Raw genomic sequence first — 23,921 nt, forward strand, 5'->3', positions numbered from 1 at the left:
CGGAGTAGCTGCAACGGTAGTCGTGGACAATCAGCGGTATCGAGCTGAGAGTCTCAGTGAGAGGCCGGGCAGCACCGGCTCTTGTACAAATACTGAGTGCCTGTGGTGATCGATATGACAAGGCGGGTTATTGGTGCCTTTAAATAACCAATGGTCACAATGTTCCCGCGGCGATCGGTCCTTTGGACCGGAACGAGATTGCTTAACAACAGGAGCCTGACAAGGATCGCCACCTCCACATGACAATGTGGCTACAACAACAACAACCGTAATGCATCAAGCGCACAACCAGTCTTCAGACTAACAAACGAGAAAGAGACTGATAACCCAGAGAAATGCGCAACTTGTCCCCAGTTGCCGCGGCGATCGGTCCTTTGGACCGGAACGAGATGCTTACCTACAGGAGCCTCATGAGGATCGCCACCTCCACATGATAATGCGGCTACAACACGCACAACCAGTCTTCAGTCCAACAAATTAGAAAGAGACTGATAACCCAGAGAAATGCGCAACTCGTCCCCAGTTGCCGCGGCGATCGGTCCTTTGGACCGAAACGAGATTACTCACCTACAGTAGCCCGATGAGGATCGCCACCTCCACATGATAATGCGGCTACAACACGCACAACCAGTCTTCAGACTAAGAAATGAGAAAGAGACTGATAACCCAGAGAAATGCGCAACTCGTCCCCAGTTGCCGCGGCGATCGGTCCTTTGGACCGGAACGAGATTACTCACCTACTGGAGCCTCATGAGGATCGCCACCTCCACATGATAATGTGGCTACAAGAACAACAACAGTAATGCATCAAGCGCACAACCAGTCTCCAGACAAACAAATGAGAAAGAGACAGAGACAGAGAAATGCGCAGCTCGTCCCCAGATTTTAAGTAAAGGTGGTGTTTCCGCTTCAAAATCAGACAGCGACAGTGGCAATGAAATCAGACAGCGACTTTGTCATCACAGCTGAATCGAGAAATGAGATCAGTGGGATGACGGCAGTAGTATGCGAGGGATTTACTAAGGGCTAAGCTCGCAAGAAGATCGAGAAGTCATTCGGGGCAAAAAAATTGAGAAGGCATTCGGGGGCACGACGCAGGGGACTGAGTAGTATGCACCAGCAGCGCATTCGGGCTGGCAGAGATATAACTGACATTGCAATAACTTCTAGGGAAGCTGAAAAGACAATCAAATCTCATGAAGAACAGAATACTGCTAAAACCGCTGAAAAAGTAAAAGAGCTTCCCGGTATCAAGTTCTCTAAGAAGAACAAGCTAGACTTTGCTCAATGCAGTCTCCAGACAGTACCATACGGCGGGAAACAAAGTCAGAACAGGTACAAAGAAAGCGCACAAGGCCCCTGAGTTTTCATGGAGGAATGGCACTTCAAATAGGATGCCAAAGCCATCTCTAAAGGGGAAGAGAGTTTCTGAGAAAAGATAAGCCGCTCTCTTACACCAAAGTTGCCACGAAGCACAACAAAGACGAGCTGACGTGTAAAGTCATCGATATCAGAAGTATATCCAAGCTGGTCCACCCTCAAATCAAACTCCACACAGTATCGTACGGAGAGAGACAAAGTCAGAACAGGTACAAAAGGAGGGGCGCAAGACCCCTGAGTTCTTATGGAATGACTATGACTTCAAAAAGGATGCTAAAGCCATCTCGTAAGAGGAAGATGTTCGCTACAAAATGTAAGGACCCGCCCTCTTACGCCAAAGTTGCCACGAATCGCAACAGAGACGAGCTGACGTGTAAAGTCATCGATATCAGAAGTATATCCAAGCTGGCCCACCCTCAAATCAGACTCTACACAGAATCGTACGGAGGGAGTCATGGTCAGAACAGGTACAAAGGAACCGCCCAAGGCCCCTGAGTCTTCATGGAGGACTGTGACTTCAAAAAGGATGCTAAAGCCATCTCTGCAGGGAAAGATGGTCACTGCAAAAGTAAAGGAGCCGCCCTCTTACGCCAAAGTTACCAGCAAGCACAACAAAGAAGAGCTGAGGTGTGAAGTCATCGATATCAGAAGTATATCCAAGCTGTCCCACGCTCAATTTAGACTCCACACAGTATTCTACGGAGGGAGACATAGTCCACCACGTCATCGCTCCCCAGATGAGAATCTGGTTAACGAGCGGAATTTGGAACATGTGTTGAACTCCAAAGAGAGTTCATCCATATAAGTTATGAGATGCAAGTACAAAGGGGATATCTCGATCCTGCGTTTTGCATCACCAAATGACTCAATCAAAAGCTCGTTGGAAATATTCGCACTCCCTGAGAGGGCACAAAGCTCAACCAAGTGAACATCTCCCAGCTTTTAAAGGCGTCGCACAGTGGTAAAAAAATTCTAAGAAAAAAAGGAATAGAGATATTTTAATAATTCCTTTTGAGTTTTCCAGATAAAAGTTCCCTTAAAAAAAATTAATTCTCACCGATTCTTATTACGAAAATCCCCAAAATACACCTTTCAGACAAAGATGGCTTCAAAATCGGTATTTTTTTAGTAAATTTCCTGTGGAGGTAACTTCTTTTTAGCATTGGCTTAGAGGACATATGGAGTAAAAGCGGAGTAAGTTCGGTCGTGCCGAATCTTAAATTCCCTCCACCATGGATCGCATTTATCAAGATCTTTGACCGATATCTCTTTATAGGCGTTTGTCTATTAGAATTAGAGCTAATGGAGCAATTGCGACCACTAGCGGCTCAAGAAGTCAAAATCAGATTATATGGGAGCTATATCAGGTTATGAACCGATTTGGACCATACTTGGCACAGTTGTTTATGGTCAAACCAAAACATTTCATGCAAAATTTCAGCCAACTCGGATAATAATTTCGCCCTCCAGACTCAATATCCGAGATGGGAGCGAGCTACATAAGTTTATGAACCGATTTAGACCATACTTGGCACAGATGTTTATGGGCAAATAAAAACACCTCATGCTAAATTTTAACCAAATTGAATAATAAATGCGCCCTCTAGCGGCTCAATAAGTCAAGACCCGAGATCGGCTCATATGGAAGCTATATCAGGTAATAAAACGATTTAGACCATACTTGGCACAGTTGTTTATGGTCAAACCAAAACACTTCATGCTTAATTTCAGCCAAATCGAATAAAAATTGCGCCCTCTAGCGGCTCAAAAATTCACAACCAGAGGTCGCTTTATATGGGAGCTAAATCAGATAATAAATCTTGACACATTTGTTGGTGGTCAAACAAAATTCCTGCCAAATCGAATAAAATATGCGCCCTCTATCGGCTCAATAAATCTATATCCGAGATCGGTTTATCGAGAGCTATATCATGTTATGAACCCATTAAGCCCATACTTGACACAGTTTTTGGAAGTAAAAATAAAATATTTGGTGCAAAGTTTTATCACAGTTATTGATGGTCAAACCAAAACACTTTATGCAAAATTTCAGGCAAATCGGATAATAGTTGTGCCCTCTGGCTACCTAAAAATCAAGAATCAAGATCGATTTATATGGGAGCTATATCAGGTAATAAACCGATTTAGATCATACTTGACACAGTTGTTGGAAGAAAAAATAAAAGTTTGGTGCAAAATTTAAGCCAAATCGGATAAGAATTGCGCCCTCTAGGGGCTCAAGAAGTCAAGAACCAGGTTCGGTGCTTATGTCAGCTATATTAAAACATGAACCCATATAGCCCATTTACAATCCCAATTGCAATTTTTTCCCATGAACATTCCATTAAAAAACAGTGGCAAAACTTCTCGCATATCAATGAATGCAGTCCGATTCAAGTTTAAGCTCAACGGCGTGCCGCAATGCGACACCTACTTTGAGGAAAGGTTTTTACATGGTATTGAACCTCACAAATGGCGCCCGCATTTGGAGGGGATAACCACCACTGCAACCGTAGAGCATAGGTTAGCATGCCCGCCTATGACTCTGAACGCCTGGGTTCGAATCCTGGCATGACCATCAGAAAAAATTTTCAGCTGTGGTTTCCCCTCCTAATGCTGGCAACATTTGTGAGGCACTATGCCATGTAAAACTTCTCGCACTGCGGCACGCCGTTCGGACTCGGCTATAAAAAGGAGGCCCCTTTTCATTGAGCTTATAATGAGCTTGAGAGAATCGGACTGCACTCATTGATATGTGAGAAGTTTGCCCCTGTGCCTTAGTGGAATGTTCATGGGCAATATTTGCAATTTGCAATTGAACCTCACAAATGTCGCCCGCATTTGGAGGGGATAACCACCACTGAAAATTTTTTTTCTGATGTTTTCGCCAGGATTCGAACCCAGGCGCTCAGCGTCATAGGCTGACATGCTAACCTACGCTGGCATTCCAACTAACTCATACTAAATTAAAGTATTCGTGCAAAATTTCAAGCACCTTGCTTTATTCCTTCGAAATTTAGCGTTCTTCTGACAGACGGACAGACTGTGCTAAATCGACTTGGAATATCAAGAATATATTTTAGTTACTTTGTAGGGTCTCAGATCAATATTTGGACGTGTAACAAACGGAATGACGGCAAATCGTCAATCTCCCGATTTGACTTCTTGAGCCCTTGGCAGCCGCAATTTTCATCCGATTCGGCCTACATTTTGTGTTCTGTTATGCCTTCCAACAACTGTGTGAAGTACGGTCCAAAACGGTCTTTATACTAAAATGGCTCCCATATAAACCGATCTCCCAATTTCACTTCTTGAGCCTCTAAAAGCCGCAATTTTCGTCCGATTTGACTAAAATTTTGCGCATAGTATTCTGTTATGACAATCATGTCACGTACAATCCAAATGCTTTGTGTAAGCTTTAAGCAGAATCCATGGTGGTGGGTTCCCAAAGCACGTTTTTACTTGTTTTTGCTGCAGTGAAGTCTATTGCTTCGTCCTTTCATCCTTGTCAACCAATTTGACTTTAATGCTTTTTCTGCCTTACCTCTCATGCATCGAAGTAAATCTAGAGGCAATGTCTCTCAAACGACTAACAAAATCCACAGCCAAACTCATGGGTAGTGTTATGTCAACTATAGGGTTGCCCAAAAAGTAATTGCGGATTTTTCATATAGTCGGCGTTGACAAATTTTTTCACAGCTTGTGACTCTGTAATTGCATTCTTTCTTCTGTCAGTTATCAGCTGTTACTTTTAGCTTGCTTTAGAAAAAAAGTGTAAAAAAAGTATATTTGATTAAAGTTCATTCTAAGCTTTATTTAAAATGGATTTACTTTCTTTTAAAAAATCCGCAATTACTTTTTGGGCAACCCAATATATAACAACGTATCAAGTTTCGGGGTACTTGTGATGACCCTCACAATCGCCCTACCCTCTTCTCATACATCTGCCAGTACGTATATTGCATCTTCGATGTATACATAAAGTTCGAACTTACCCGGTGCAGATTCGCATATCATGGTCCTTAATAGGACTTAAAAGATCCTGGATAAGCCTTTTGCTCTTTGAATATAACCCTGTTCCTATTTTTCTTCATTTCACCATAATAATTTTAAATTTAAATCTCATATTTAAGCATGTGTGTCAGAGTCAACAAGACCTACAATTATTCCCAAGGTTGCACATTTACTAGTCACTCCTGAGCTCAGCCACTCACCTACTCTCCCACTTCCAAACACACTCACAATGTCTACTCAGCCATCTGAAGGCAAGAATAATTGTCATCAAATTGAAATACTTCTGGCGGTGAAAATGACACAACAAAGTGTCTATTTTTCTTTTTTTTCATTTGTTGCAACAAAAAAAACACCATGAATATGACGATGTTGAGTATGAAGATGACGGTGAATGGAGAAGATACGAGCATTCGTATAATGATTCAATAACGATAATGCTGACGAAGGTTTTTTTGTTCATTTGTAAAGGCATCGAAAGTTTTTAATTCTTTAGCAAAAGTATGTCAAATTAAGAGTAAAACTTTTTGTGTCGTTTATTAAAGTTTCATAGCCACCATCTGTTGCGGGTGGGAGGGGAGGGATTATTAATTTTGTCATTTCATATGCCACATATCGAAATATTCGTTGTGAATGAGGAAGATTATTCTTTAATCCTTGTAACATTCAAAAAAAACATATAGCCATGTCTATCTGTCTTTCTGTTGAAAATGCTCTGTAATGTTTAAAAGTGAAGCTGAAATTTAAACTTAAAAGAAAATGGAGAAAAACAACTGGAGGTACACCATAAAGGACTAAGTGCCTGAAGGAAAGCCAGGAAGGGAAAGAGATTTTCACCTTTTATCCTGTGTTTTCTTAGCCGTCTACAACTCCTTCTCGTCATCGCATACCCTGCAAAAGTCAACCTCTCCCCGGGTCCAGCGCGACGTCAATTGCCGGACGTTGCAATGACCAATCAGGACTTAAGTCATGCTTCCATAGGCACAGTATAAGCATTGTCCTGTTTCGCTATATACTCGGCCAGAGGAGTATTTCGTTGGAAAACTTCTATGATACCAAGAAGTTCGCACAAGGAAGAGCTCGCTGATCAGCAATCCATTACTGGCCAACTTATCGACCGATTCATTCCCAGCCACCCCTTGATGGCCTGGGACCCAGCATAGCTTAAAAGCCCTTTTCGTTGCTCAAAGAAGGTCATTGCATCTTCTAAACAGACTCATATTGCCACCGACGCCGCTCTGACCATCCCCTTTACTGTGTTCAGTAGCTCGACAAATGGCATGTAGGCAAGACCGGCGTCTGGTCCGGCCGGGCGCACTCTCTCTCCCTGAGTCCTACGCGACGTCAATTACCGAACGTTGCAATGACCAATTAGGACACCTTTTAATTGTCCTAAGTTATGCTTCCATAGCCACAGGATAAGCATCGTCCTGTTTACCGACGTCCAGAGGAGTGTTTCGGTGGAAGACCTCTATCCTACCAAGAAGCTCGCACAAGGAAGAGCTCACTGATTCTGTGACACAATGTGCGCTGATCAGCAATCCATTACTGGCCAACTTAACGGCCGCTTCATTCCCAGCCACCCTTTGATGGCCTGGGACCCAGCATAGCCTAAAAGGCCTTACTATGGTTCAAAGAAGCTCATTGCATCTTCTAATGAATCTCATATTGCCACAAACGCCGTTCTGGCCATACCCTCTACTGTATTCAGTAGTTCGGCAAATGGCACGTAGGCAAGACCGGTGTCTGGTCCGGCCGGGCGCACTCTCTCCCCCTGGGTCCAGCGCGACGTCAATAACCGGAAGTTGCAATGACCCATCAGGGAACCTATCAATTGTCCTAAGTGTCCTAAGTTATGCTTCCATAGCCACAGGATAAGCATCGTCCAGTTTGGCGATATACTCTGCCAAAGGAGCATATCGGTGGAAGACCTCTATCCTACCAAGAAGTTCGCACAAGGAAGAGCTCACTGATTCCGCGTGTGCGCTGATCAGCAATGCATTCCTGGCCAACTTATCGACCGATTCATTTCCAACCACCCCTTGATGGCCTGGGACCCAGCATAGCCTAAAAGGCCTTTCCATGGTTCAAAGAAGCTCATTGCAAGTTCTAAACAGTCTCATATTGCCACCAATGCCGCTCTAACCATCCCCTTTACTGTGTTCAGTAGCTCGACAAATGGCGCGTTGGCAAGACCGGTGGCTAGTCCGCCGGGCGCACTCTCTCCCTGGGTCCAGCGCGGCGTCAATTACCGGACGTTGCAATGATCAATCAGGACACTTATCAATTGTCCTAAGTCATGCTTCCATAGCCACAGGATAAGCATCGGAGTATATCAGTGGAAGACCTCCACCCTACCAAGAAGCTCACATAATCAATGCACTCATTGATATGTGAGCAGTTTGTCCCGGTTCCTTGTTGATATGTTAATGAGCAAAATTTGCATTTGCAAATCCCTTGCCAGAATTTCTCTTGCGGCTGCTATAATGGCACAGTCCTCTGCCTGAAAAACAGTGCACTCGCCTGGCAGCCTCTAAGACATACTGATATGGAATGCGTCAGATTAGATCCCCCATCCAGTCCCTGACTCCATCTTGGAGCCATTTGTATAGATCGAGGTCCCATCGTCTTCAAGTACAACACTCGCTCTCCATTCATCCCTCCCAGGAAAACGAATCGTAAATGTCCTTAGCTCAGTCGGTACTGGAGCCTGGTAGTCAGAGACCCTCCTCAGTCTTCCCTCCGCATGCATAATACCCAAAATCGAACTGTGGCCGCAATCGTCCTTCATCAGTATGCCGAGCTACCTCAGCCTAAGCACGACCTTGGCAGCGAAGTTACGAATAAAGGCCTCAATAGGCTACATATCCAGCATCGCTTCAGGCCTGGCTGCTGTGCGGATTTCAGTGCCTCTGTGACCCCAAGGCAGGCCAGTCTCTGGACCTTCTCGAACTTCCTCGTACGTATCCTCTTCCCCACAGCCTTTCACCATACCAGTACTCCATAAGTCAGTACTGGTCTTACGATGGCCGTATACATCCAATAAATCATCATGGGGGTTACCCCCCACTTCCTACCGAACATCCTTCTGCAGGAGTAAAAAGCACACAGTGTCTTACAGCTTATTTCGTCGGTATTCCTCTTCTTAGACAGTTCCGAGTCGAGGACTATGCCAAGGTACCTCGCCTCCTTCGACAGCCGCAGTGTGATCCTGTCCAAAGAAGGGAGTCTGAACTCCGTTATCTTGTATCTACGCGTGAAGAGCACCAGCTCCATTTCTGGTAGCCCATCGCGACAATCTCTTCAGTGACCCTTCCATGACCTCACTGGTCGTCGACAGAAACCTGACTTGGACTAGTATCACAACGTTGTTGTTGTTGAAGCCTCATTTTCATCCTGTAGGTGAGCAAGCTCCCATCCCATTCAAGCTCCTGTAGGTGAGCTAGCTCGTTCCGGTCCAATGGATCGATCGCCGCGTCAACAGGGTGGTCATTAGTTATTTAAAGGCGCCAATAACTCGCCTTGTCATATCGAGCATCATAGACACTTAGTATTTGTGCAAGAGCCGGTGCCGCCCGGCCTCTGACTGAGACTCTCCGCTCGATGCCGCTGATTGTCCGCTACTGCCATAGCAGCTACTCCGTATGGAGCATTCCACAATTCCCAACCTTTAGAGGCGCCCGGTAGCTCACAGCTTAGCTACTCGTGACACCAATGATCTTCAGTGAGGCACAACACGCATACCTCAAACGCAGGTCGGTGGAGACGGCCCTTCACGAGGTGGTAGAGAAGGTCGTGATGTTTCTCTGACAGAAGGAGTACACTTTGGCGGCATTCTTGGATATTGAGGGGGCCTTCAATAATGTGGAGATGGGATCGATAGTCGCCGAACTGGACCGCAAGGGGATTCATCTCATAATCTCCCAGTGGACCAATAATATGCCCTATGGCAGGATTATTAATGGAGATAGTGTGGTAAGAAGGCAAGTACCAGAGGAACGTCCCAAGAAGATTAAGCGGACGACGTCGTTCCCGGCACGGAATAGCTGTGAGCACCACACAGGCTGAAACATTGAAATCCAGTCTGTGTGGTGCTCATAGCTATCCCGTGCTGGGGACGACGTCGTCCGCATAAGCGATTTTCCTCGTGCCACCCCCAACGAAATCCAACAGGATTTCATTAATCATTAATCTCCTAGGGGCGTTCCCGGGTTCGCATTAATAATCCTGCCATAAAGCATATTATTGGTCCACTAGGAGATTATGGGGTGAATCCCCGTGCGGTCCAGTTCGGCGAGTATCGATCCCATTTCCACATTATTGAAGGCCCCCTCAATATTCAAGAAGGCCGCCAAAGTGTACTCCTTCTGTCGGAGAGACGTCTCGACCTCCTGTACCACCTCGTGAAGGGATGTCTCCTACGACCTGCCTTTGAGGTATGCGTGTTGTGCCAAACTCAAGTTTTCCGGCGTTAGTCCCCCTCTCACCTTTAGGTCAATCAGTCTACCAGTGTTTTCAGCAAAAGCGATAACAGACTTCTAGGCCTATAATCCTTCGCCGTACTGTGGTTTATTCTTCCTGCCTTGGAGATAAAGACCAAATTGACCTCCCTACATGCCTTTGGTATGTAGGACCATGCCAGGGTCGCTCGGAAGATCCGATCAAGCAAGGCCAGGTGACTCCAAGGGACTTCTGCAGCAGTGCCAATTCTGTCCGGCCCGGCAGACATAAATGGACGGAAAGTGGGGACTGCCCTCACTATCTTATTTTTTTTTTTTTTTTTATTTGGACACAATTTCATTAAAGTTTAGTATTTGGAGAAAATTTCATTGAAATGTCCTTCTTCGAAAGTAAGACAAGTAAGAGCGTGCTAAGTTCGGCCGGCCCGAATCTTATATACCCTCCACCATTGATAGCATTTGTCGAGTTCTTTGCGCGGTATCTCTTTTTGGGCAAACAAAGAATAATGACTAAGAACTGTTATGGTTTTGGAGCTATATCAAGTTATAGTCCGATTCGGACTATACATGAATTAAATGCTGGGCATTGTAGACGTCATTGCGTAATAATTTAGTCCATTCGGATAAGAATTGCGCCCTGTAGGGGCTCAAGAAGCAAAATCGAGAGATCGGTTTATATGGGAGCTGTATCACGCTATAGATCGTTTCAGACCATATTGGACAGGCATGTTGAAGGTCTGGGAGAAGTCGTTGTACAAATTGTCTGCCAAATCTGATGAGAATTGCGCCCTCTAGAGGTTCAAGAAGTCAAGATCCCAGATCGGTTTATATGGCAGCTGTATCAGGTTATGTTTCGATTTGCGTCATACTTTACACAATTGTTGAAAGTGATAACAAACCACCACGTGCAAAATTTCAGCCAAATCGGATGAGAGTTGCGCCCTCTAGGGGCTCAAGAAGTCAAAATCCCATATCGATTTATATGACAGCTATATCAGGTTATGAACCGATTTGAGCGATACTTAGCACAGTTGTTGGAAATGATACCAAAACACCACGTGCAAAATTTTAGTCAAATCGGATGAGAATTGGGCCCTCTACAGGCTCAAAAAGCCAAGACCCAAGATCGGTTTATATGGCAGCTATACCAGGTTATGAACCGAATTGAACCATACTAAGCACAGTTGTTAGAAGTGATACCAAAACATCACGTGCAAAATTACAGCCAAATCGGATAAGAATTGCGCCCTCTAAAAGTTGAAGAAATCAAGAGAATTGCGCCCTCTAGAGGCTTATGAAATCAAGATCCCAGATCGGTTTATATAGCGGCTGTATCAGACTATGTACCGATTTGTGCCATACTTAGCACATTTGTTGGAAGTGATAACAAAACACCACGTGCAAAATTATAGCCAAATCGGATGAGAATTGCGCCCTCTAGGGGCTCAAGAAGTCAAAACCCCAGATCGATTTATATGACAGCTATATCAGGTTATGAACCGATTTGAGCGATACTTAGCACAGTTGTTGGAAATAATACCAAAACACCACGTGTAAAATTTCAATCAAATCGGATAAGAATTACGCCCTCTATAGGCTCAAGAAATCGAGAGAATTGCGCCCTCTAGAGGTTCAAGAAATCAAGATCCCTGATCGGTTTATATGACAGCTATATCAGGTTATGAACCGATTTGAACCATACTTAGCACAGTTGTTGTAAATAATTAAAAAATTAAAAAAATTAAATCGGGCGTGAATTGCGCCATCTACAGGCTTAAAAAGTCAAGACCCCAGATCGGTTTATATCACAGCTACATCAGGTTATGAACCGATTTGAACCATACTTAGCTGAAATGATACCAAAACACCACTCACGTGCAAAACTTCAGTCAAATCGGACGAGAATTGCGCCCTCTAAAGGCTCAAGATGTTAAGATCCAAGATCGGTTTATATGTCAGCAATATCAAAACATGGACTGATTTGGCCCATTTACAATCCCAACCCACCAACACTAATAAAAAGTATTTGTGCAAAATATAAAGCGCCAAATTTTACTCCTTCGAAAGTTAGCGTGCTTTCGGCAGACAGACGTACGGACGGACAGACGGATGGACAGACAGACGGACGGATAGACATACAGACGGACGGACAGCCGGACAGACGGACGAACAGACGGACGAACAAACGGACGAACAAACGGACAGACAGACGGACGGAAGACGGACGGAAGACGGACGGAAGACGGACGGACATGGCTAGAACAACTCATGTCATGTCATGACGATCAAGAATATATATATTGCGTTGCCCAAAAAGTAATTGCGGATTTTTCATATAGTCGGCGTTAACAAATTTTTTCACAGCTTGTGACTCTGTAATTGCATTCTTTCTTCTGTCAGTTATCAGCTGTTACTTTTAGCTTGCTTTAGAAAAAAGTGTAAAAAAAGTATATTTGATTAAAGTTCATTCTAAGTGTTACCGCCACTGTCGATTTTATGTTATCGATTATTCTTAAATAGTTATTGCTATTAATTCTTGTGATTTGTTTATTGTTTGTCAAATTTTGTAAAAGGGAGAATGAAAAACTATTACTGGCGAAAAAGGCGCGGTGAAGAAGAGTGCACTGAAAGAAGATAAGGAATTCATCTTTTATATCTTTGTGTTAACAAAGATACACAAAAGTTATTATATTCTTTTAAAAAATTTACAGGCGCTAAGTTTTCATACCAAAATGTTAGTATAAGAAATATAGTGATGTCGAATTTTGTTTTAAGTGCTCATTATTTCATGATTTGTAACTATTTAGGAATTTTAATACTCAAATATAAAACACCAATCTGGAAACCCTAACGAGTTTTGTATTTGGTGTTCAAAATCCAGTGGAATCTTGGCGTCCGGGAAATCCCAATAACATTTTAAAATTCATTTTGATACACCATTTGAGTACGTCCAAAGTCTCATCTCGGTATCAGCGAATCAAATCGTTAACCTAACCTCAAACCTTGGAAGAAGGAGCATCATCAACTGGCTAAAAAACCGTAAGTCCTAAATAATGGCTACATCTTCCTTACAGGGTCAACCACAAAACCAACAAAAAGAGCAACCCATAAATACACTACAAACTTGCCCAACATGTAACAAACCAACACGCTCATGCTGTATTAGTTGCAGCAAATGCCACAAACTCTTTCACTTCGAGTGTGCTCGTGTCACCAATATTTTGCAAATATATACCTGCTCATCATGTTCTCAAAGTTCTAGCCCAGCAAGTCCCACTCACTCTGTACGCAGTCATTTAAGCATTTCTTCCGATAAATCACTGAACCGCAGACAAAACTTGCTACTACAACGCCTTGAGGAAGAAAAACAGCTTGCGATTGAACGAGACCGCGAATTTTTGAATCGAAAATACCAAATATTAGAACAATTCGCAGACCACAGCGACAACGAAAGTTCCCTGGTAGATTCTGTTAGTGAGTGGCTAAATACTCAGCCTGCAGCATATTCCAACGACACCACACAAGATTTGTTTGCCAACCACTTCGATGAAAATACTTACCATAATTTACCAACTGCTAGCTCTAATGCTGCGTTTATAGACAATTACAATCCGTCATTAACAATTACTAACAGCGGCCATCAGACAGTAACACGACACCAACCAGATATAGCCCATAATATGTCGAGCAACACAGCTCGGCCCGCCTTCACATCTACACTCAACAATAATGCAACATTTATTAATAAGCCTTCATCCCAAAGTTCTCTTTTCCCCGCGAATTTGCGTGATAGCGTTCCACCATCATTTTTAAATACACCACAAAATCTCTCCAGCACTGATCTCACGTACCAGCAAATAAATGCCAGACAGACGGTTCCAAAAGATTTGCCAGCGTTTGGAGGAAACCCAACAGAATGGCCTTTGTTTAGTTCCACCTACGATTGGTCTACGGCAGTCTGCGGCTTAACAGATGCTGAAAATTTGGTTCGTCTCCAAAAGGCACTTCGCGGTGATGCTCTCCAAGCCGTACAGCATATATTGATTCACCCCTCTTGCGTTGCAACGGCCATGGCAACATTAAAGCTTTTGTATGGACAGCCAGAAAAAATTCTGCATTCGCTAAAAATGAAAATCCGTAGTTTACCGCCTATTAATGCAAATAAACTGGACACTATTACCTCATTCGCAGTGCAAGTGAAAGGCCTTCAAGCGACTATTGAAGCGTGTGATCTTTTAGATGAATTGAATAACTCTTCCCTTTTGCAGGAGTTAATTTCCAAATTGCCGTCTTACTTCCAAATTAATTGGGGAACATTTAAAATGAACTTAGCAAAACAAAACAAAAGAGTAAATCTGTCAGAATTCTCCAATTGGATATTTGACATAGGTCTCTCAGCAAGCAGCGTAAACATTGAGAGCCTATGTACCTCTGCTGCAGTACCTGTCATTCAAAGCAAGCAGAGAAACGCTTATGTTCATACTCACGCAGAAGAGAACAGCAATGCGTGCATGCTATGTGGTGGTGACTGCAGAAACATACCTTCTTGTGAGAAATTTATTACAGCTGATCGAGCCCAGAGATGGGAGATGGTTAGAGAGTTTCAATTATGCAAGCAATGCCTTCGTAAACACTACGGCCCATGCAACGCAAATGTATGTGGAAAAGAGGGGTGTCAATATAAACACCACTGTCTTCTTCACAAAACTCGTCATAACGAAGGAGCAGATAAAAACAAACAAGCAACATCAATGGAATCACAAAACAATGCAATCGCAGAAAATTCAACTCATTCTTGTAACACGCACAGTGCATCCATTCACAATAATTTCTTTAAGATTATCCCCGTAACCATTTATGGTAGTGGCGATAAGCTATTCAAAACGTATGCCTTTATAGACGAGGGGTCTTCTACAAGTTTGATTGAAGAACAAATAATGTATGATTTAAATCTTTCAGGGTCACCCGAACCTCTTTGTTTAAAATGGACGGGAAATGTCGAGCGTGAAGAGCAAAACTCCAGTCGTCTTTGTATTACCCTCGCAGGCCCCAATCAAAAGAGGTTTAAAGCTGATGTGAGAACAGTTAAACATCTATCGCTGCCTAAACAAACAGTTGACTGCGAAGCGATTGCCCAAGCATTTCCCTATTTGAAAGGCATTCCTATTCAAGGGTATAAAGATGCAGTACCGCGTATTCTTATTGGCTTAAATAATTCACGATTATGTGTTTCTCAGCGAATAAAAGAGGGAAAGGCAAATCAACCGGTTGCAATTTGTACTCGCTTAGGCTGGCTGTTGTGTGGCTCGTCCAAAGGGATTTCATCGGTGGAGTATCATCATTGTCATGTATGCGAGTGTAATGCGGATTTAGAAAATAACTTAGATAAACTAATCAAAAGATTTTATTGCTTGGAATCATCTGGTATTAGCTGCACCTTTCATTGTGCAGCTAAGCGATGACGACAGTAAAGCAATTGCAATTATGGAAAAATATACAAAGCAGAGGCCCGATTCACACTATGAAACTGCATTATTGTGGCGAGATGAAAACAAAGTTATGCCCAACAGCTATGAGATGGCAAAAAAAAGATACTTGTGTCTAGAAAAAAGATTAAAAGCTGATAAAGACTTAGATGCTATTTTAAATAAGACTATTTCTGAATATGTTTCTAAAGGCTATATAACAAGAGTTACCTCAAATGATATGTTATCAGCAAAGAAACTCTGGTATTTGCCAATTTTTCCGGTGTTCAACAAGAACAAGCCCGGCAAGACCAGAATCGTTTGGGATGCCGCCGCAACAGTAAATGGAGTATCTCTCAACTCAATGTTATTTAAAGGGCCAGATTTATTGGCGTCGCTTCCAGATATACTTTTTCGTTTCAGGCAAAAGTCTGTGGCCATTTGCGGTGATATAGAACAAATGTTCCACCAGATTTTTATACGGGAGGAAGATCGTAACGTTCAGCGGTTTTTATGGCGTGCAGAAGATGGTGATGAAGAACCAAATATTTTTATCATGAATGTCATGATTTTCGGCGCATCATGTGCACCATGTATTTCACAATTTGTGAAAAACTTGAATGCCAATAAGTATCGAAATCAATTTCCAGCTGCCGCTAATGCAATTGTGCATAATCACTATGTGGATGACTTTTTAGATTCTGTGGACACAATTGAAGAGGCAATCCACCTAGCCAGAAATATTAAATATGTTCACAGCAAAGCGGGATTTAATATACGAAATTGGATCTGTAATAACAGTGACGTTCTAAAGGCAATAAATGGGGAACATGGTCAAAATCAGAAGGATCTTAACTTAGGCAGTGGTGTTGATACAGATAAAGTTTTGGGTATCTTTTGGAGTTCAAGGGACGATTTTATTACATTCAAAGTATCACCCCACCTTAAAGAGAGCAATTTATTTGTAAAAGGCAAAACGCCAACGAAGAGAAACTTGCTAAGAATTCTTATGACTATTTATGACCCTTTGGGACTCATTGGTCATTTCCTTATGTACTTAAAGATAGTGTTACAGGAAGTTTGGCGCAGCGGTGTTGGGTGGGACGAAGAAATCCATCCACCACAGATGACTAAATGGACAAACTGGCTGTCACATTTGTCAGAAATAGAAGACATTAAAATACCTCGCTGCTATTTGCAGACGTTTAAATCTTATCATAATCTAGATGTGGAGCTACATACATTTGCAGACGCTAGCGAAAACGGTTATGCTGCGATATCGTACCTTCGTATTTCAGACGGCAGTGAGGTGGTAATTTCTTTAGTCGGATCTAAAACCAAGGTCGCCCCACTCAAGATGACATCCATACCGCGCCTAGAATTAATGGCAGCGCTAATTGCTTCCAGATTTGCGACCAGTGTTGTCAATAGCGCGACCATTAATATACGGCAACGATATTTTTGGTCTGATTCAAAAACTGTCATTAGCTGGATAAAATCAGATCACAGGAGGTACCATCAATTTGTCGCATTTCGGGTTAGCGAGATATTAGAACTAACTGAGTTGAGTAATTGGCGCTGGGTACCGGGTAAACTTAATGTGGCCGACGAAGCTACTAAATGGAAGAGGTGCGGGCCAGATTTATCAAATGGCAGTAGATGGATGAACGGACCCGATTTTCTCCGAGAACCCCAAGATGCGTGGCCAACTCAAGTCGAAATTCAAACCGGCACAGACTGTGAGCAGAGGCATCACATATTGGCTATTGACGAAGTTAGCAGCTTTGTTAATATAGAACGTTTTTCACAGTGGCGGAGGGCTATGAGAGCTGTGGCGTACGCTATTCACTACATAAACAAACTGAGAAAACCCGATCACCACTGCGAATTAACCCAAGACGAGCTTATTAAGGCCGAAACTGTTTTATTGAAGCAGGCACAGAAGGTGGTCTATAACGAAGAAATTGCTCTTTTGATGAAAGGTGAAAAGGTAAGCAAGTCAAGTGCGATATTTAAGTTGTGTGCCTTTGTAGCGGAGGATGGTGTATTGCGCATTGATGGGAGAATAGACAGAGCTTCCGTAACAAAGGAGATGAAGTACCCCGCCATCTTACCAAAAGACAGCTACATCACGATGCTTTTAATAATGCACTACCATTGCAGTTACCGTCATGGAAACAACGAAACCGCCATTAATGAAATTCGACAAAAGTTTTATATACCTCGGCTAAGAACAATTTTTAAAAAAGTAGTGCGCAAATGTCAAATGTGTAAAGTTAAGAAGGCACGGCCTGTCTACCCTCAGATGGCGAAGCTACCCAGGGCTCGTTTGTCTGCATATGTAGCACCGTTTACATTTACAGGTCTAGATTTCTTTGGACCCTTACTGGTGACTGTAAATAGACACAAGGAAAAGCGGTACGGAGCTTTGTTTACATGCCTAACGATTCGAGCGGTTCACATTGAAATTGTGCATTCACTCAATACTAGTTCGTGTATATTGGCAATACGAAATTTTGTGGCCAGAAGAGGCACACCAAGGGAAATTTTCAGCGATAATGGCACCAACTTTGTTGGTGCCGAAAGAGAGTTGCGTGAAGCTATAAAACAAATGGATTCCAATGAGTTTGTTCGCCATTTTACAACAGCAACGACGAAGTGGAACTTCAATCCACCTTCAGCACCTCACATGGGCGGGGTATGGGAGCGTATGGTGCGCTCCGTCAAAACAGTTCTCTACCGCATTATGCCAACAAGGTCGCCCAATGATGAAACTCTTGTGAGTATGATGTCCGAGGTGGAGAATATAATAAATTCTAGGCCCCTGACGTATGTCCCAATAGATAACGAAAGTCAAGAGGCATTAACTCCTAACCATTTGCTTTTGGGGAGTTCCAATGGCATGAAGCCGCTAGTTGAATATGATGATAGTGTGCACGTTCTTAAAAGCAGTTGGTTGGAAACTCAGCAGTTCGCACAAAGATTTTGGAGACGGTGGTTAGCCGAGTATTTGCCCTCACTCACTTGCCGGTCAAAGTGGTTTGAAAAATCTAAGCCGTTGAGGGTTGGTGACTTGGTGGTTGTGGTTGACCCTGCTAATCCTCGAAATGTGTGGCCTAGAGGAAAGGTTCTGAGTACAAAAATGGCAGAGGATGGACAAGTTCGGAGTGCTAAGATAATGACATATTGTGGAGTTCTTGAGAGGCCGGTTGCAAAATTGGCTGTTCTCGACGTGGCTCAGGTTGAAGAGTAAGGCTGCGACATGATGTCTTGTCATACTGCGGGGTGGTGTTACCGCCACTGTCGATTTTATGTTATCGATTATTCTTAAATAGTTATTGCTATTAATTCTTGTGATTTGTTTATTGTTTGTCAAATTTTGTAAAAGGGAGAATGAAAAACTATTACTGGCGAAAAAGGCGCGGTGAAGAAGAGTGCACTGAAAGAAGATAAGGAATTCATCTTTTATATCTTTGTGTTAACAAAGATACACAAAAGTTATTATATTCTTTTAAAAAATTTACAGGCGCTAAGTTTTCATACCAAAATGTTAGTATAAGAAATATAGTGATGTCGAATTTTGTTTTAAGTGCTCATTATTTCATGATTTGTAACTATTTAGGAATTTTAATACTCAAATATAAAACACCAATCTGGAAACCCTAACGAGTTTTGTATTTGGTGTTCAAAATCCAGTGGAATCTTGGCGTCCGGGAAATCCCAATAACACTAAGTTTTATTAAAAATGCATTTACTTTCTTTTAAAAAATCCGCAATTATTATTTGGGCAACCCAATATTTTAGTGGGCGCCCCTGTAGCCGAGTTGGTAGCGTGCTTAGATTGTCAGTGCAGGGGTCTTGGGTTCGATTCCCGCCAGAAACCTTGGTCTGTCACTACTGTGGTATTACAATGGACTTAAAATTGTCTGAGTCTGTAAAGGACTGTCACTCTTATCTAACCTAAGCTTTATGGGGTCTTGGACGCATTTGTCGAGTTGTTACAAACAGAATGACGAATTTGGTATGGAAGGTATAAAAATCATTATCGGTTTCTCTTTTCTTCCTTTTTCTTTCCTATGCTAACTATTGAAGTTATTTGAAAGCAATATGAATGACATCTTTCCTCTTTCCCCTCACCACTTCAAATCCAAATGAAATTCCCATACATCATAGTTACCAACAACATCAGCCTTTGAAAAGACAAATTCCTGCACAATTTGTTATAAAACTCAAACCTGCCGATCTAGTTGTTAGGCATCCCATTTAATTTCCTTTAAATAATAAAAAAAATGTTCATTCTGACTACTCGAATCACACACAGTGGCTGGCATAAAATGTATAAAAAAAAACAATTATTGGAATCATATTGTGACACCGGAAAATTTCTGAGTAAATATTTGACGCTTCCTGCTGCCCTAACACAACCCAAACGGCTGGGACCCATCTAACACCAAAATGCTCACAATTCTCCTTTTTTTTCCATACCAACAAAATCAGTGACAGATTTTCACAACTCAATAGGGAGGCTTCAATTCCTTTGACCCACCATACCACCAATGCAGGTTGGCAACAACATTTAACAGCCAGCTGTCAAATGGGCACAAAAGCCCACTAAACTAAAAATGAAGGCTGTTTAAGGGAAATGGGAGGGGAAAAGCCAACATGAAGGCTGTTTCTCTACCGGCAAATGTCACTAGCCTTGGACTGCTGGTAGTGTGAGCAGCACAATGTAAGCAAATCGTTGTGGCTGTTTTATTTGTTCAGTTTTAGTTTTGGTTTGTCGACTAATTAATCACTTAGGCGGACATGTAGTTTGCCACACACACACACACTCACATCTTCCCACACACATGCACACACATGTGCCCGCTTAAAGTTTGTAGTACGCTTTGGAGACCCCTTGCTGGACAAATGACATTGGGCAGCGTGGCCACATTAATTATGGCAATCATGCAGGGATTTCCATGACAGTAATCGCTAACAAATGCGTATGTGACCAACTGTCTAAATTAATGAGGCTACAGGGAATTCATTCGAGAAACTGATTGAATGGGCTGCTACCATTTTAAGTGTTTGGTATGCATATTTGTCTTGTAGCACGCAACTCCTAACTTGCGTGAAGGCATGATACTCACTTTGAATTTGTTGACATCAAATGGGCTTAAATTTGAAACGGACAGCCCTCATTGATATGTTCCTGTTGCTGATCACGAAAATCTCACCTTTCTTAGATCTAATGAAATGATTAAGCGTGACCCATTCTCGGACAAAAATGAAACTCCTAACTTGCGTGGAGGCATAAAATGGACTTAAATTTGAATTGAACAGCTCTCATTGATATGTGAAAAGTTTGTCCCTGCTCCCAATTACGAAAATCTCGCCTTTCCTAGACCTAATGAAAAATTTTAAACTAAGCCATTGGTCTTTAAATAAGCATTTTTTTTTGTACTTTCACTTACCGTCTTATTGCCCAGATTCTTGACGCGACAATTCAAATAGGCCGTTTTGCCCAGCAAAGCGGTGACATTCTTTGACGCAGCCTTATCAAAATATGGGCCATTCTGTACCATCTCTGGCTGTTCGATGGCATTGCGATTATTCGCATGTGATGATGATTTGTAGAGGGTGCTGCTACCACTACTGCTGCTGCTGCTTGATGCACTACCACCACTACTGCTGCTACTGCCACCCTGTGTACGATTGGCTATGCTGATTTGGGTCGTTGTGGTGGCAAAACCACCACCACCACCACCCGACACTGCGTGGCCGGCTGTTGTAGTGCTGGTGGAGTGATGAAATGATTTCGCTGTATTTGTGGGGCCGTTGCTGTTGACATTGTTTGCGTTGGTATTTCCGTTGCTAATATTATTGGAATTACCATGGCTGGCGGCATTTCCGTTTCCGCCGCTACCATCACCACCACCACCGACATAGAAACCTACAATGTTGCTGCCGCTATTGCTACTGCTGATTTCGTTTAAAATCGCATTCGCGTTGTTATTAATGGTATTTGGATCCTTCGGCTTAAAGGACTCCCTTTGAGCGGCCAGAGCTGCAAAAAACAAAATGATAGAGGCAAGACAGACAAATAAGCTCGGATGTACAATTCATTTCACTATATATACACACACACATATTGTTTGCAGTGAATAACAAAAAGGCAAAAAACAACAAAACTTGAGAGGAAGGGGGGGCAGCATGGAGCGGAATGTAGTTTAATAAAAGGCAAAAATCCTTTAGGTCATTCTTGTCATGGTTCAAAATTGTTCACATTTATATGATGCTACTACTTCATGTTGTTCTTGTTGTTTTCATTATTGACACTATTGACAGCATTGTTCCAGTTGCTGTTGTTTTTAGTTCTATGAAAAATTGTTGCAATTCAACGTTTACATGGCCCATATAAGGACATGTTGTCAGGGACATAGCATGCTTATTGCTTGGTTAAATTGAGAGTCATTTTCTTCGTGAATACTGGAGCATAGAGAGATATGTGAGTGTATTATCATTTTTTTTTTAAAAGAAAGAAAGTTTTTATATAACCAATTCTATCGAATTTGGAGCATATTTATCATGGCTGCAAAGAGCTTTAATACAACTCATCTATGAGAAGCCTTTACAAGGCATAATACCTCACAAATGTTGCACAGTGGGAGAAAATCGAAGAAAACTAGTAAAAAAATATGCCGCGTGAGAACGGCTAGAGACATTTCTTTGAAATTTGGAAAGGTTAGAGGTGAGGTTTTTGCGGGATGGTGTGCAAAATTTCAAAGCCCTAGGTTGACCGGGCGCCTTTTGTCCCGCCCCAAAATTTGGTCACATTGCTATGTCGAAAAATTGTTCGGGCTGCCAAACCTTCATTTGAGGTGCGATTTTCAAAATTCTTTTTTTACTGGATAGTGCTCATCTCTAAAAAAAAAAACAGTCCGCTCGAGGTGGAGATATTGTACATCTCCACTGATTTTGAGTATATACGAGTTTTAGCGGGATAGTGTGCAAAATTTCAAAGCCCTAGGTTTACCACATTGCTATGTCGAAAAATTGTTCGGGCTGCCAAACCTTCATTTGTGGTGCGATTTTCAAAACTCTTTTTTTGTTGGATAGTGCTCATCCCTAAAAAAAGTCTTCTCGAGGTGTACAATATCTCCACTGATTTTGAGTATATACGAGTTTTAATTTTGATTTATTGAAATTTTGGCCGAGATTGACTTCGTATTTTCGATTTACGTTAGCATTTGTGGTTCGATTTTCATTTTTATGCCTGACCTAGAATCGTGACAAACTTTACAACGACTGCGCTGCAGAAAGTGTCCACATCTGGTTATACACCATGGAAGTCAAAAAATATGAAAAAAGTGTATTTTTGCATTTTTGGGTCGAAAAAAGTATTTTCATTAATTAGTCTTAAATGACAAAATGGGGGTATACTAATTTCGTCATTCTGTTTGTAACACCTCGAAATAGGGATCTAAGATCCCATATATTCTTGATCGGCATGATATCTTTTGTCGATCTAGCCATGTCTGTCCGTAAGTCTGTCCGTCCGTCTGTTCGTCCGTCTGTCCGTCCGTATGTCCGTCCGTCTGTCTGTCCGTCTGTCCGTCCGTCTCTCCGTCCGTCTGTCCGTCCGTCTGTCCGTCCGTCTGTCCGTCCGTCTATCCGTCCGTCTGTCCGTCCGTCTCTCCGTCCGTCTGTCTGTCCGTATGTCTGTCCGTCTGTCCGTCCGTCTGTCAGTCCGTCTCTCCGTCCGTCTGTCTGTCCGTACGTCTGTCCGTCCGTCCGTCTCTCCGCCCGTCTGTCCGTCTGTCCGTCCGTCTCTCTGTCCGTCCGTCTATCCGTCCGTCTGTCTGTCTGTCCGTCTTTTTGTCCGTCCGCCCGTCCGTCCGTCTGTCCGTCCGCCTTTCTGTCCGTCCGTCTTTTTGTCCGTCCGTCCGTCCGTCTGGCTGTCGACAGCACGCTAACTATCGAAGAAGTAAAGCTAGCCGCTTGAAATTTTGCACAAATACTTTTTATAAGTGTAGGTCGGTTGGATTTGTAAATAGGCCAAATCGGTCTATGTTTTGATATAGCTGCCATTAAAACCGATCTTGGGTCTTGACTTCTTGACTCCTTGAACCTCTAGATGGCGCAATTCTCGTTCGATTTGACTCAAATTTTGCAAGTGGTGTTTTGGTATCACTTCCAACAACTGTGCCAAGTATGGTTTAAATCGGTTTATAACCTGATATAGCAGCCATAAAAACCGATCTTGGGTCCTGATTTCTTGAGCCTCTAGAGGGCGCAATTCTCTTCCGATTTGACTGAAATTTGGCACGTAGTTCTTTGGTATCACTTCCAACAACTGTGCTAAGTATGGTTTAAATCGGTTCATAATTTGGTATAGCTACCATATAAACCGACCTTGGGTCTTGACTTCTTGAGCCTCTAGAGGGCGCAATTCTCTTCCGATTTGACTGAAATTTTGCATGAGGTGTTTTGTTATGTCTTTCAACAACTGTGCTTAATATGGCGCATATCGGTACATAACCTGATACTGTTGCCATATAAACCGATCTGGGATCTTGACTTCTTGAGCCGCTAGAGGGCGCAATTCTCATCAAATTTG

The 23,921-nt window shown here is 42.6% G+C and overlaps 3 protein-coding genes across 4 annotated transcripts in view; 2 read left to right on the plus strand and 1 right to left on the minus strand.

Annotated features, from left to right (window-relative positions):
• LOC106082487 (probable serine/threonine-protein kinase MARK-A) overlaps positions 1-23,921 on the minus strand; it is a 110,305-nt gene that overhangs the window by 55,435 nt on the left and 30,949 nt on the right. For both annotated transcript variants that reach the window (XM_059363695.1, XM_059363696.1), the window contains exon 2: positions 20,776-21,368. In XM_059363695.1, the coding sequence (XP_059219678.1) occupies positions 20,776-21,368 (593 nt within the window). The remainder of the gene's footprint in view (positions 1-20,775; positions 21,369-23,921) is intronic.
• LOC131995271 (uncharacterized) lies at positions 12,333-15,175 on the plus strand. Its single transcript, XM_059363697.1, has 3 exons — positions 12,333-12,585; positions 12,659-15,024; positions 15,089-15,175. Exons 2-3 carry the CDS (start codon positions 12,905-12,907, stop codon positions 15,093-15,095), a joined length of 2,127 nt encoding a protein of 708 aa, XP_059219680.1. The 5' UTR covers positions 12,333-12,585; positions 12,659-12,904; the 3' UTR covers positions 15,096-15,175.
• On the plus strand, positions 15,778-19,024 carry LOC131995270 (uncharacterized). The gene is made up of 2 exons (XM_059363694.1): positions 15,778-18,865; positions 18,939-19,024. The coding sequence occupies exon 1, from the start codon at positions 15,873-15,875 to the stop codon at positions 18,567-18,569; it is 2,697 nt and encodes an 898-aa protein (XP_059219677.1). The 5' UTR covers positions 15,778-15,872; the 3' UTR covers positions 18,570-18,865; positions 18,939-19,024.

This window comes from Stomoxys calcitrans, chromosome 2, assembly GCF_963082655.1.
Source record: "Stomoxys calcitrans chromosome 2, idStoCalc2.1, whole genome shotgun sequence".
Lineage (NCBI taxonomy): Eukaryota > Metazoa > Arthropoda > Insecta > Diptera > Muscidae > Stomoxys > Stomoxys calcitrans.

Bases quoted from the DNA above. Each gene is read 5' to 3' on its own strand.
- LOC131995270 (XM_059363694.1), top strand. From the start codon at position 15,873: ATGAATGTCATGATTTTCGGCGCATCATGTGCACCATGTATTTCACAA.
- LOC131995271 (XM_059363697.1), top strand. From the start codon at position 12,905: ATGGCTACATCTTCCTTACAGGGTCAACCACAAAACCAACAAAAAGAG.